The sequence below is a fragment of the Anopheles maculipalpis genome, chromosome 3RL (genome assembly GCF_943734695.1).
Source record: "Anopheles maculipalpis chromosome 3RL, idAnoMacuDA_375_x, whole genome shotgun sequence".
Classification (NCBI taxonomy): domain Eukaryota; kingdom Metazoa; phylum Arthropoda; class Insecta; order Diptera; family Culicidae; genus Anopheles; species Anopheles maculipalpis.
The window spans coordinates 50714463-50727655 of record NC_064872.1 but is presented as its reverse complement, the minus strand read 5'-3'; the positions used below and the strand labels follow the sequence as shown (position 1 = coordinate 50727655).

Genomic DNA, 13193 nt, shown 5'->3' with positions numbered 1-13193 from the left:
TGACCCACATAATTCAAGCAGGTTATTGTGCAATGATAAACATCGTATTGACTCTGTTTGATGGTCATTAGACGGCATTATTATCGAGTTATATTCCCCAGCAAATTGTAGGAGCACTTCAAAAAGTGTAGCAAAAACTGGACACTGGAGACAATAACGTCAGGTCTATCGCGAATCGATTTTTCATTAGATAACTGAACAAATTCTCTAACCGTTCCGTAGCCTATGTTTTGCGTCAAATAAAAACAAAATAACGGCAACAAAATCTCCACCCATGGGAACCGCCATCAAGCGTAATTTGATGATCATGTGTATCCATTAACGGTCGTATGCTGTGCGTAAGGTGCGCTGCAACGCCAACCCCTTTCCCAGCATAGGTCGTTATGCTATGCGTCCGGATGTCGCCGGAATCGCGTATGCAAATGGATGACGATGGCGAGGCCGCTTTTACGTAAAGGAGAATAAATAAAACTGGTTCCCGGCCCGGCGAGCCTACCTCGCGAACGTTCGAAGCGAACCTCCCATGTGGTTGAACGATCGGATGACGGTATTTGCTTGCCATTTTCACTCACCGATCGGAGAAGGATTTCAAAACTGAAAAACAAATGTAAATTAAAAAAAAACTTGAAAAGAATTTGAGCAGGGAGGGGGGGGGGGGAGAGGTGGAAGATAATAAATAAAACCACCGGCGCAAATATAGAATCGCGTACGGTGCACTGCCCTGAAGCATGGATTGAGAACCATCAAAGCGTTAGCTTTGCTAATGATGTTTTCCGTTCGTGCAATGATCTCGCTAAAAAGTATGACAAACCTCGCTGGTTGATCGAATTCGGTCATCGGCATGCTGCTGCCTCGTCGGTAATGGTTGTGATTTATGGTGTGACACATTTTGCCAACACATCTTCGCAACGTTGTCTGGCGAAAAAACAAACATTCACCTTTCGGACTTGATCTTGTGTGAGGGAAGCCACACGATTGGAGTCGTGATGTGGTTTTGGAGCTTACTTGTCGAAGGTGTGAGGTGTTTGGAATGCATTTGCTATATATTGTACGATATCTTTCGCAAAAATTGACATCCGACCATCACTCATCTGTCAATCAGTACTGTGGCCATTAAGGCAGACAGGATCATCTTCGAAATATGAGGCATTCCTTTGAAGAAGCGTGCAAAACACATGCCAGCGAGATGTAATTTCCTGTACAAAGTTCGCGAGTCGTCCGGTTCAGGGTAGCCATTGGAGACCTTCAATTTCTTAGAACATTTTCCAAAGATCAGCAGCATATTTTATGCCACCCCAGCAGTGAAAGTGTACTTTGGAAACGATTCGATGCGATGGAAGCGATTGTCTTAAACCGTTCGTTTGCGGCATCATTCGGAAGTAAGCATTTGTAAACAGCTCTCTTCCTAAGAAAAGCAAAATATAAGATGCAGCAAACCTAACGACGCCAAATGCGCCGGATGCCGAACGATAGAAGAGCGAGAGAAGTCGCACACTTCCACTGGTTCGTAATTTCTCCCGGAAGGTTTGTGTTTCTTTTTACGCGCAGCACAAACTTCGATGCTGCAGTGGTGGCACTAAGAGTTTGAAAATAACTCAAAATTGGTCTTTCTTCCAGCCCCACCAGCCGCCGTGTGCCGCCGTCTATCGGTTCCGAACCAAGTTGCGGGAGTTTAGATTTTTTCTTTTCTTTCCATTTCCTTCGTCTCTCTAGACCCGGCTCTATTGCACGGTCGTTGTTTTGATTTGGGTTTCTTTGGTTCGGCTTTTTAAAAAAGACGCGCTGAAAGATGAGTGGAAACTAATCAAGCCATAGATCAAAGCACGGGGAAGTGGATCCGGGCTAGGTTCTAGAGTACATTTGAAAAAAGCTGAGTGAGAATGTACGGAGGCCCGTATGGTGTTGTGTATGGTTCGTAAATGCGAGAATGATTTTAAAAGCCTTTCGGTAGTGACAGTGAAATCAAAGGGCAGAAAAATCTTCCATGAAAAATTACACACTTATCGCTAGAGCCGATGACAAGAGCGGGATTAATGTTTTGTCTGAACGCATCGTGTTTGTGTGGAACGTGTGATTGATGCATTTAATTGTCTTGCATTATGTCGCTGTTTTTACATGATCATCTGCAGTAGGTTTTTAATGTTTTAAAACACAGTAAATGGATCGAAATGGACTAGAATCTTAATTTGTTAATTTTGTTTGTTTTTATTTTTTAATCGACAGGAAATGTTGGAAGCTCGCATTGCGGAACTAGAAGAGGCCTTATTAAAGCTACAAGAACGAGTAAACCAAGTAAGTGTAGTAGTGGATGAAATCCTGTTTATTACGATTTGTTGTAAAGCAAATTGCTAACCTCACTTTGCCTAATTTTTACCCTAATATTCCACCGTGCCCTGTGTCTTTCCGGTGTTTTTTTGTCTGATGGTTCCGTTTTTTCGACGCACGCAAAAAGAGTGTCACACATTTTCGAGTTATAAAAGAAAAAAACAAAACACAATCAAAAAGGAGAACGCTTAAAGTTAAAGCAAACTTAAAGTTTACTTCACATAAATTGCGTTTCGTTGGAGCAACACAGCCACGTTGGAGTTGCCCATCGCTTTCGGAGAGCTTTTTTTTTTTGTTTCATTGCTGAGGAAGACCAGGCTTAACTATCAATTCGGTTGAAAGTTCCACGTGAGAGGAAGAATCGAAAAACTTCCAGGGGCTCAGAAGGACTTAAGGACGTAGGAAATGGATAAAGATTGTACCCTTAAAGGTGGAGGAGACACGAAGGACGACGTTGAATATTCTACTGCGTAGAATCGTATTAAGGAAACGCAAAAGTGACAAAATCCCGATTTCCTTGCCTGATAAGGAAGTTTACCACTATTTATCTCGAAACAAATTGTGTTTTACAGAGTGTTTGGCAGAAACAAAAGCATAAATTTCCACTTTTTTTTTGCTTCTCTGCAAAAGAAGGGCTACAATTTTGGAATGTTCGTGCACGATTGATTCTTTAAATACTATATGGAATGTTATGTTCTTCTCCAGTAGAAAACACCCTTAAACTGGCATACATTCTACTGCCGGTTTGAGTCTTTCTCTGCACCAAGGCCTGAAATTTAAAGTTTCCTCTTCTGCGCACCCGAAACCTGGTCCCGCTCGTAAGGAAAATGATGAAATTGAAAGAAAATCTCTTTGTCTTTGTCGAGGGTCGAAGTTTTTGTCTTCCGGACGGCAGGACAATCGTGACCGAAAAAAAAGGGGGGGAAAGAGAAAAGGGAACACTCCTCCGCTAAGCTGGGAAATGATTTCTTGAGATGATCTGTTATTTGAATTATCCCTGGAATTGGTTTTATAATCTGGCAATCGAAGCGAATCAGTTCCTCTTTTTTCGGACACATTTTGCTCACCTGATTGCTTCCACTTATTGCGCTGATGGGACGTAAAAGCGGGAAGAAGGATGTTGGTTGGCGAAATCGATGTAACAGACGCCAGACATTTGCGAAAAACTCAATACATTTGTAGGGAAGGAAGTTGCATTATGAGTTTATATTGTTTGGATCTGTTCTTAATAAACTGGGCGGAAGTTTACACCGTAATTTGAAATGGCACTTGAGTTCGCCTGAAAATTGCGTAATTTTGTTAGGATTTGGTGAACATTTGGGTATGAAAACAATTAAATATCTGCAATTCGGTATGGTATTTTAATAAATCGAATCCGATTAGTTGCAATGATTAGCTCCGATGAGGCATAAGAGTCAGTAAGTATGGATCTTGTGTATGCAAAAACGGAAAACGTAACGATACAGTTAATTTAACAGCACAAAAGTAAAAGACTTAAATAAAATCGAAATCGTTCGAACCCTCGAAATTCTGCAGTTTCCGAAGAAAGTAACTTTTGTGCACACCAATTTAAACAAGCCTTTTGCTGATGATTTTAATCATACTGCAAGGAACAAAACCATGATGTAAATAAAATATTAACTGATGCCAAATTTGAATATGATGAATTTAACGGTTTAAGCACATGCATGAAACGCCAATACCCAGGACGCAGTCAATATAAAACATCGAGTGACTGTTGTGGGTTTGGTGCGTGAACAAAAATTTCATTTCTTGTTTATGTTGTGAAGCCCTTAGGGTCATTCGTTGACTGGATCGCTTTGCATGATTGGGCCGACCCATCACGACCCTCTTGGATTGCGTGGGGAACAGCATTTTATCACCACCTTTTAAAATGCCCACCAAAGCACGTTCTTTCCGCGTGAATCAGACATCGCACCGTTGGTTGGATGCGAAAACGTAGGTGTTTTCCTTTCTGCGATTGGTTTCTCGTTCCACCGAACAAATTCAAACGGACGAAATGAAAAAAAGCTATTGATAGAGGAGTACCTGTACAATTTGGTTCTTCCAGTCGTATGTGGGAAATATCTACGTTATAACGTCCCTGAGGGAACCACCATCATGTGTGTGTTTTTGTGTAAAGCTAATCGACAAGTTCGCATGGGAGGGGAAGAAGAAACAACAAAATATCGCCAGTGTTACCATCGTACTAAACCTTTGGATGCATCCGGGTGTTTCCTGTGCTCAGTTTCACGCACATGTAACCCCTTTATTCGTATCGAGCTGGAGCTCGATATGGACACACCAGTAGGACCAGTGTGTCCCAGGGGATCATTTTCAGTGGTAAAGAGCGTTGCTTTTTTTTTGTTGTTGTTGTGTGTATTTGCCCAACATGACAGGTTGGGCAGCCGCAAGGTGGTGGCAGAATAAGAATCAGGACGCCAGGTTCATCCGGTTGGATTTTACGGTGTGTGTATGGGAAGATAAAATCTTGCTTTATTACCCGAAATATGATCCGCATTTTATTACCGATTCACTGGTAAGAATCCCGGCCCGGATAGATAACAAGTTTGAGGGATTGTTTCGGTTCTGTATTCTTCCGGTAGCGGTAACAAACAATGCGTTTGCTGCTAAATATTAATTCACTAGCAAGGGAGCGTAGAGTGATGTGACAGCTACTCGCTACGTAGCAGCGAAGTATCATCAAATTTATGTCAGTTTTTCCACTCTTCTCATATCGATATTCTGCTCGTCCGGCGCCTGCAGATAGGAAGAGTCTAAGCTATGAAATTTTGCAAATTCACCCTACCGGTCGGGAGCACTGTTTACCAAGTAATTGATTTTGCATAAGTAACATTGAGTGGAAAACGATTTTTCAAAGCCCAAGAAATAAAAAAAAAGGTTCCTAAACTGGCGAAGAAACGGTCGGTGGTGTCAGTGCGAGTTACGAGTCGGTATCACTACCACTGACGAACACACATCCTCTGTTCGCTTTCTGGCGCCAATCGTTCACCGTACCGAGGGGAGTTCCGATCGGACGAACGCAAAGTCCGCCCTCGTCCTTAGCTTGCGCTTGCCTTCCAAAAACCAAAGCCCAAGGAAATCCCCCGGCCTGTGTAAGACGCACCAAGAGCAGTGCAGGGACAGTGTAGTTGTACTGAGGTCCTGTTGTCGTCTCGCTAATGAAAACGAAATGAATGTGCTTTACTGGCGCCAAATGGAGCGAACACACCCAGGGCGCTTTTCGTTCGAGTCATTTCACTTTCCGTACTTGTGCGTCGTTAGTTTCGGGGGGGGGTTTTCCCAACTGCCCGACTGGGTATATCGTTCGTTATAGGCGTTTCAATTCTGACTTCTGCAACCGGACGCTTCGACTCGGCTCGGTGTTTTTGGGGCGAAGGCGTTCAAGTGAATAGAGTAACAAAAACTTCCCTGTCGGATGACCTTATCAGGACATTCAGGGATGGCGTAAGGCGCGGGGGTATGTTGTTCGTGAAAAGAGGGCATTTTCAATAACACCAACACAACAATCTACTGGGAACTCCTTGTAACGGGTAAAAAAAAACACATCCTAAAACACCACAACAGAGCATCAGGACTAATACCATACAATCTGGCCAATTACAACGCGTTCCGGAAATGGTACAAACACATAGAAAGCAAAAAGTGCAATCCAGCCGAATGGAGATGATGATGGGTAGGAACCATCCGTCACGTGGTGTGGCACAGCTAGAAAAAAGGGAAAAAAAACGTGATGACCACACAACGTTAGTGGCAGCAAAAATGAATAATTGATGACTAAGAATTATTTTGATTTCTAACTACAATTTCGACTACACAGCGTGGATGGAAAATACACAAGCTGCGATTGCTTGCCATGGAAGTGAGTAGAATATGAAAAATTCCCTATGCTCATGCATAAGGGAAATAGAAGTAACGTTTTAGAAACTATCCAAAATGAAGTTGTTTTAGAAGCTAGAAAATAAAAAAAGATCTTGTAGTTACAATATTTAGATTTTTCTTTATTTACCAATACAAACATTATTTTTAATTAAATGTCAAAATTTAAAATCAAATCTCTTCGGGCTAAATTGTTTGTTTATTTTTTGTGAAATACAAAAAATAACTGAAAAGTCCTTTATTTATATTATCAGCAAAATTTCTTTAAGGAGTTAGCTTTTTTTCCTGAAGACGGCAGTGAAACGCTTAGTTTTAAATTGAATTGTCCACATTTATTTATGGAGCCATATTTCTGATTGTAGGCATATTTTATTGCATTTTCGGAAATGGTACATTATACCGTTCCAAATGGGGGACGCCTTAATCCTTTGCGCCACTTAGTGGCTTTTCGTCTGATTGGTTCTATTACTCATCGCTTCATTGAAATGGAATAGCAGAACAATGTTTTGAGAGCCCTTGCAGGAGAGGGAGCCATCTCGAAAAAATAATACACCCAAGCAACACAAAAGACCCGGGGAACGGGCGAGTGGCATGTACTGATGGATGTCGCTTGACTGTTAAATATGCACAGAATTATGCTTCATTATGCTGCTGAGACACGCGTATGACATTCGTCGAAGTATAAGTTTGCCTGTTTTTATGTGTGTTTACGCATTTTTATTCCATGGCGCGCTTTGCTTTGCTTTAATGGCAGTGCTAATGGGACAGAAAGAGGAACGCGCTGTCACAGGCGAATGGAACACGTGCGTGAAAATTTTCAAACCTTCCAATAAAATGTTTCCTGTGTGCCCATCGCTGGCACACACGATGATGAGATTCAGAGGGCCGGTCGATTTTGCCATCGTCATCGTGGCCTTGGGAGGAAAGTGTGTACGAAATGGTGACGAAACGTGGGATGTTCAGAAGAAGGAAAAAAATGGGCCTACTCATTGATGTATTGGTAGATTCTTTCCTCGTCACGAACGGAAAATCACTGCTTGAAAAGGTATTTCAAGTAGGCAAACAGTGATTCCTTTGCCTAGGGTTGAATTTTTTCCTGCAAAAAGGGTGCAAAAACGCTTCCTTTTTTTTTCGGCTGCTAATCAATCAGAGATTCTCTAATGATTGGATGTTTCCGTTGAATGGTTGCTCACTGTGTGCAGATAATTGGGAAAAGGTTTTTGGATGTTTATGTTCGGCCTTTTTTCCCCCCGGTTTTCCTTTCTTCCGTTATCGGAAGGTCATCAGTAGCATTCGTCGTAAAATTTCTTTTTCTTCGGTGCAAAATGACGAAGCTCGCTTCACATAGTAACATCAATAGCACATCAAATGAAAAGGACCGGCTGGAAATAGCCTTTTTGCTGTACATAAAGCTGTGGCGGTTCGGGTTGCATTGGAGAGTACAATTTTCAAGCTTTTACTTCCCACCATAAGACTCCGTACCGCTTTGGTTCTAATTTAACGGATAATTCGACGAATAGCCTACCAAGCAGCGTGAGAGCTCCTATAACCATCAGTGTGGCGAACGTCAAAGTGACATAAATGCTCCAAACAACAAAAGGGGGAAGATACAGATAAACGCAGGAGAACATTCTGTTCGTGGGGAAGGCTTTGCAGAGCTTGACGATGATGGTGATGATGATGATGATGACTACTACCGACGATGGAGGGTGCAATGTGGTAGTTGTCGGCCTGCGCAAAGATGACTTCCGAATGGCTCTTGTGTCTTTGTGATGAAGTTTTCCTTCCTGGAGTGAATTTAAATTCTTCCATGCTCTCCCCCCATCAAACCGTTACGAAAATGGTTACTGAGTGACGCTGGGGCGGGCCTGGGGAGCAAAACTGATGCGGTAGTGATGAGTAGGATTGCGATTGAATTTCCCTTCATGTCATGGTACGATGTGATGCGGCCGACACCGGTTGTTTTTATTCCATTTTCGAGCTTGCGACCGATACCGTGTGACACTTTGTTTGGGTTTTAATTGAATGCGAAAGTTTTCCATTCACGACGGCACATCTGGTTTGGGGAAGGTTTCATTTCCGACTCGAAAATGAGCTCTTTGCTGGTAAAGTGAAATGAAAACACTAGCTACGAATTCACGGTCATAAAATAGCTATACGGTACAGCAACATTGTGCGCTCGAGTAGTGAATGTTAGAACCTTTTTGGCTTTACTTTACGATTTTGCTAATAATGTGTCTTTCTTTCATTTACAGAGTCAATGCAACTCACCAACGTTGGAAAAGGAGATAAAAGAGCATTTAGAAATGTGAGTATATAACATTAACAATTTTTTAACTTAAAGACAATGGTATCACAAACAAAAATTAGTAACTACTCCTGATAATAATCTACTACTGTATTTTGCTCCAAATTATTCAAAAAATTTCTATCATATGTTTCCCTTTTCCTTATGCTCTTTCTGCGGTGCCTAGTCGTATAGAGTCGCAGCAAACAATAACCCCTCCGTATTTATTAAAACAAAACAAACGAATTTAGTAACAAAACCTGCGTTGCATGAAGATGACACACAGATGCAAAAATGCTCCCTCGACGATGGCGGCGGGGTAACGTTGCGCGATTGTTTAGTTTCACCCGGTAGCAACAAGCCGAAAAAACGTGCAAATATTTACCTTTCCCTTTTTTCTTTGTTCTACGTGGCGTTGATAATAAGTTGTCTAAATATGAAAATCCCAGCTGCGCGTAGCTGTCGAAGCAAGCGGGAGTATGGGCCACGGTCTCGAAAGAAAAGCGAAACGACCCTGAGAGCCGGGATACGATAGCGCAAGAAGGTTTTGGTTTTGTGTTTGTTTCCTGTCCCGAGATGGGGCGGTTTTATTTTGTCAACTGATTCACACCGACACCGTATTTGAAGAGAAAGACAGGTATTCGAAGGGTTTTTTTTCCGAGTGGGCCCAACGATTTGGCCCCTGAGGATGTGGAATTTTCCTTTCCTCGGGAAAAGCTGGTTTTCGTCGTCAAAAGTCACCTGCGGAAACAAACTTGACTGCGTGCTTCGTTAGTCCTGCGGCGGGTGGCAGAGTGGTAGGGGTTTGGGTTGTGGGTTTTCCGTTTAACCTAGGATTTTAATAGAAGATCTTTCTCGGTACACGGACTGGGGGTAGTTGCAGGGGTTGGGAAGAGATTTATGTTCTCGCAAGAAGTAGGAAAATGTGCGACTTTCTTCTCAACGTAGAGGCGCGAAGATCGGTCGGAAGGGAAACTTTTTGTTGCAAAGACGCATTTTTCGAGCTCATCGGGATGGGTTGCGGTACAGTGAAACGATTAGAAAAAGCAAACTAGGTACTGGAGAGAGACAGAAGAACACCCACCATCATCATCGTCATCGTTGCCGTTCTGTATATAACCCTTTTTCTTCTGGGCTTTGTTTGCCCAGACCAGGACCGTCCTTCCCAATTTCCGCCTGGTAGCAGTGTGCAGTGTAATCTTTTTAGCAAATATATGCTACGCTCGCATTGAATCGCAACCACCTGAGCATTAGTCGAAGAAGCAGTACCCAGTCAAACCGATCAAGATCCACGCACAGGAGTTCTCCATTTCTTTAAATTGTATGCTCTGCCACGTATAATTCCGTATTGGCATAAGGATATGAATTTTTTATCGATTTAAAACTTCCCTTTTCCTTCTTTCCCTTTGGCACTGTTGAATGGCGGCGTCCGGAAACTTTCTTACCAGAAGGAATTAGTTGAATCTGTGTTTGTTTTCATATCCCCGAAGGAAATTAGGGTTGTTTAAATGTTACATTTTATCCGTATAGATACGCTTAATTCCTCATAAAACAGAGGGTGCTAGAAGAGCTGCTTGCCCTATCTTTTCGGAAGGCCATAAGCAGTCTTCTTCAGACGAGAGTTTGTGGTGATTTGGTATCCTTGGTGATCGGCCCTTTTTCCGGGATTTACCATAGCGCACTAATCCTGAACCCTGAACATTCAATGACCGGGTTGATAGCTTTAAGAAGTTTTGCTACGTTCCCGTCCCCGTGATACGTTCCCGTCCCATTAGCGAAGGGTTCCCAAAACCGTACTTGGCAGCAGTGGTGGCGGTGGTTTGCAAAGTTATATAGATGTTGTTAAATTAATGTTTCCGTTTTCCATTTTCGATTACAGTATGAGCAAAGCGATGAAGACAAAGGATCGAAAATCGATGCAAGTTTGCCGAGAGCATAAAACATTGCAGGTGGGTGGTGTGGCGTACGACATGCAAGCTGTGAGCGCGCGAATAAATACACTAATGAACGGTTATGCCTCCTTCCATAGGTACGCTTTCAGAAGCAAGAAAACAGTCTCATGGCGTTGCAGAATGAGAATAAATCGCTACACCAAAGAGTACGGCAGTACGAAACGTGCCTGGACGACATCATGCGCAAGGTGGTGGATGCACTCGTAGCCGAGGATAGTCTGCGTGATGAGGTGGCGATACTGAAAAGCCGTGTGCGGGACTTGGAAGCGCAGAATGCAGCACTTGTCACCACGCATGCCAGTCCGGCAAAGAGTCGAGATGAAGGATACTGCACGATGAGCTCGGGTCAGCCACAACCGCCCGCAGAAGGACACCTGGAGGAGCTGCCCGAAGAGCCGGAACAGTGGCTGATGTCGGCGGAACCCTGCACAGCCGACATGGAGGACTGGAGCATGTCGCAGGAAGAGCTAGCCACTGCGCTAGATGAGGAAAATCATGAATGGATATGGAACTCCAGCTTTCTAACAACGGCGGAAACGCAGACTGAAGACATTACGGCCTTGCTACATGACCAGGTGCGTTGTTTGTTGATGTTGCTAACGATTGCGCGGTATGAACAATAGTCGTCAATCATGCTTCTTTCCGTGGTTTTTACTTGCAGATTGTGTACTCCGAAGACGAAGAGGTAGCGTGTACGAATTTCACTCGTGACTTTTATCGACTAGTCAGTTTTACGTCCGGAAGTACGCGCAGCTTACACTCTCCAATGGCCGCGGGCGGCACTGTTGGCGAGAGCAGTGTAGATCTAAGCACGAGTGAGTCGAAGGATACGAGCAGCAGCACGCTTGAAGCCCGAGATGCAATCAAGGGAGTGCTTTGCGATAGCAGCGATGAGGATGTGAATGAAAGACTGTCTCAAAGTCCTACACCTAGCGAAGGTGGACGAGCGCAGGTGCTCAGCTGTTCGTCTAGCGAATCGAGTGACGCATTAACGGAAAAGTTGCAGCTACCGGCAACATCCTCATTATCATGTAGCGCAACCACAACCATCGATGAGGAAGATGAGGTTGTTATTTGCCAGCCAACGTCACCGAAGAAGGGGGCTCAATCTCTGCCGCAATCGCCAAATCGTCGGTATATGGGAAATAAGTTGCTGGAAGCTGATGTCGTGAAAGGTACAGTCACCAGCAATCCTCCGCTATCGCTCAACACGGCCGATCTGCTACAAGATGTGCTGATCACGTGCCACAACCAGCTGAATGGGAAAACCGCTCCAAAGGCGGAAAACTCAGCATCCAACCGTACTCAATCGCCAGCGTCTCCAACCTGGCGAAGAAGTACGGGATGGCGGCGAATACAGCGTGGTAACGGTGTGCATGTAAGTAATGATGTGGTGTAAATACTTGCACAGTTTAATGAAGCATACTGTACTGATGACTTGCTATCAATTTTACACAGGAAACGCACATTCCCGTCCCGATTGGAGCAAAGGATAGACTAAAATCGCCTCCACCGGTACCGATTCGCAGGACTTTTGCTAGTTAGCCGATTGTCGTCTGTTCTACCGAGTAATAGTCTTTCGCGTATTTAGAAAGCGAGTGCAAAGTGGTCTAACTATACAAGGTGCTTGCTCCGCACAAGTTCCAAATATATGCCCAAGACTTACAAATAATGTCGAATTAGTCAGGTTACGAAAAGCAAGCGTTTTACTCGTGTGCTTATACTTATATATGTATACACCAGTACTGGTTGTAAATGGTTTTGTATGACACAGGAAGCAATAGCGTGTTTCCTCTCGATCGATGTTTGAGATAAAACGATAGGAAGCACACACACACACACACACACATACACATTTACACACTTGTAATACATACACACGAAACCATATAACACCTTATAGCATTATAGTAAAGGAAGCAACACTAACATGGCATACAAGCTACTTAACGTGGTGGTATTTGGCCACGTTGATGATTCCTCAAAATAACGTGTTGAAGCAAGTAAAACTTAGAAATAGTACAGAAAACGCTAGCCTATAAGATAACAACATTTGTGATAATACGTTTAAAACATACAACTCGAAGCGAAGAGATGAAGAACAAACATACAGCGCAACCTCTCGAAGTTCAGATATGCTGAACCGTACTGATATGGACACAAAGACACAGACACACACACACACTGATACGCAATACAAACTGCTAGCAAACACCGATGTCTCACCTCATACACTGATTCGGGGCGTATACAGTTAATTATATTCTATTTTGGTAGAAGACCACGAAAGGGTTGAAACTGTTGGACAATAAGAATTTTGCAGCACTTCTTTCGCGCGCGCATTGTATAAGCAGAAAAGGATTGAAGGCTCCTGACACAAGCAGTCCCTGGCAGAACCAAAATCATGATTGCAAAAGAAAGGTTGTGAGCGGAAGGAAAGGAAGCCACAAGTATAAGATCTTTTGTGAGACACGCTTGGGAGAAAGTATGTCAGCGTGATTTCCAAAAGAAAGGGTATTAATGTTCCAATAACAATGCAGGACAATACAAAGCTTCTGCTCGATTGCAATTTACAACTTATGATAATAAGAGTAACACCCTGAAAGAATGTTATTTATCTTATTTCCCCCCCACGGTAACTAACTAACCATCAATCTGTTTAACATCGACCATACTTAGTAACATTCTGTAATCTCGCCAGGTTAAAGTAATGAACAGCATTATTTACC

The 13193-nt window shown here is 43.2% G+C and overlaps 1 protein-coding gene across 1 annotated transcript in view; it reads left to right on the top strand.

The window, feature by feature from the left end:
* The window catches only part of LOC126561688 (uncharacterized), a 46335-nt gene extending 34114 nt beyond the window's left edge, over window positions 1-12221 (top strand). Inside the window, exons 3-8 of the mRNA XM_050217982.1 lie at window positions 2224-2292; window positions 8481-8533; window positions 10392-10461; window positions 10542-11039; window positions 11126-11842; window positions 11923-12221. Coding sequence (XP_050073939.1) covers window positions 2224-2292; window positions 8481-8533; window positions 10392-10461; window positions 10542-11039; window positions 11126-11842; window positions 11923-12009 — 1494 coding nt within the window. The 3' untranslated portion in view covers window positions 12010-12221. The remainder of the gene's footprint in view (window positions 1-2223; window positions 2293-8480; window positions 8534-10391; window positions 10462-10541; window positions 11040-11125; window positions 11843-11922) is intronic.
* The last annotated feature ends 972 nt before the right edge of the window (window positions 12222-13193 follow it).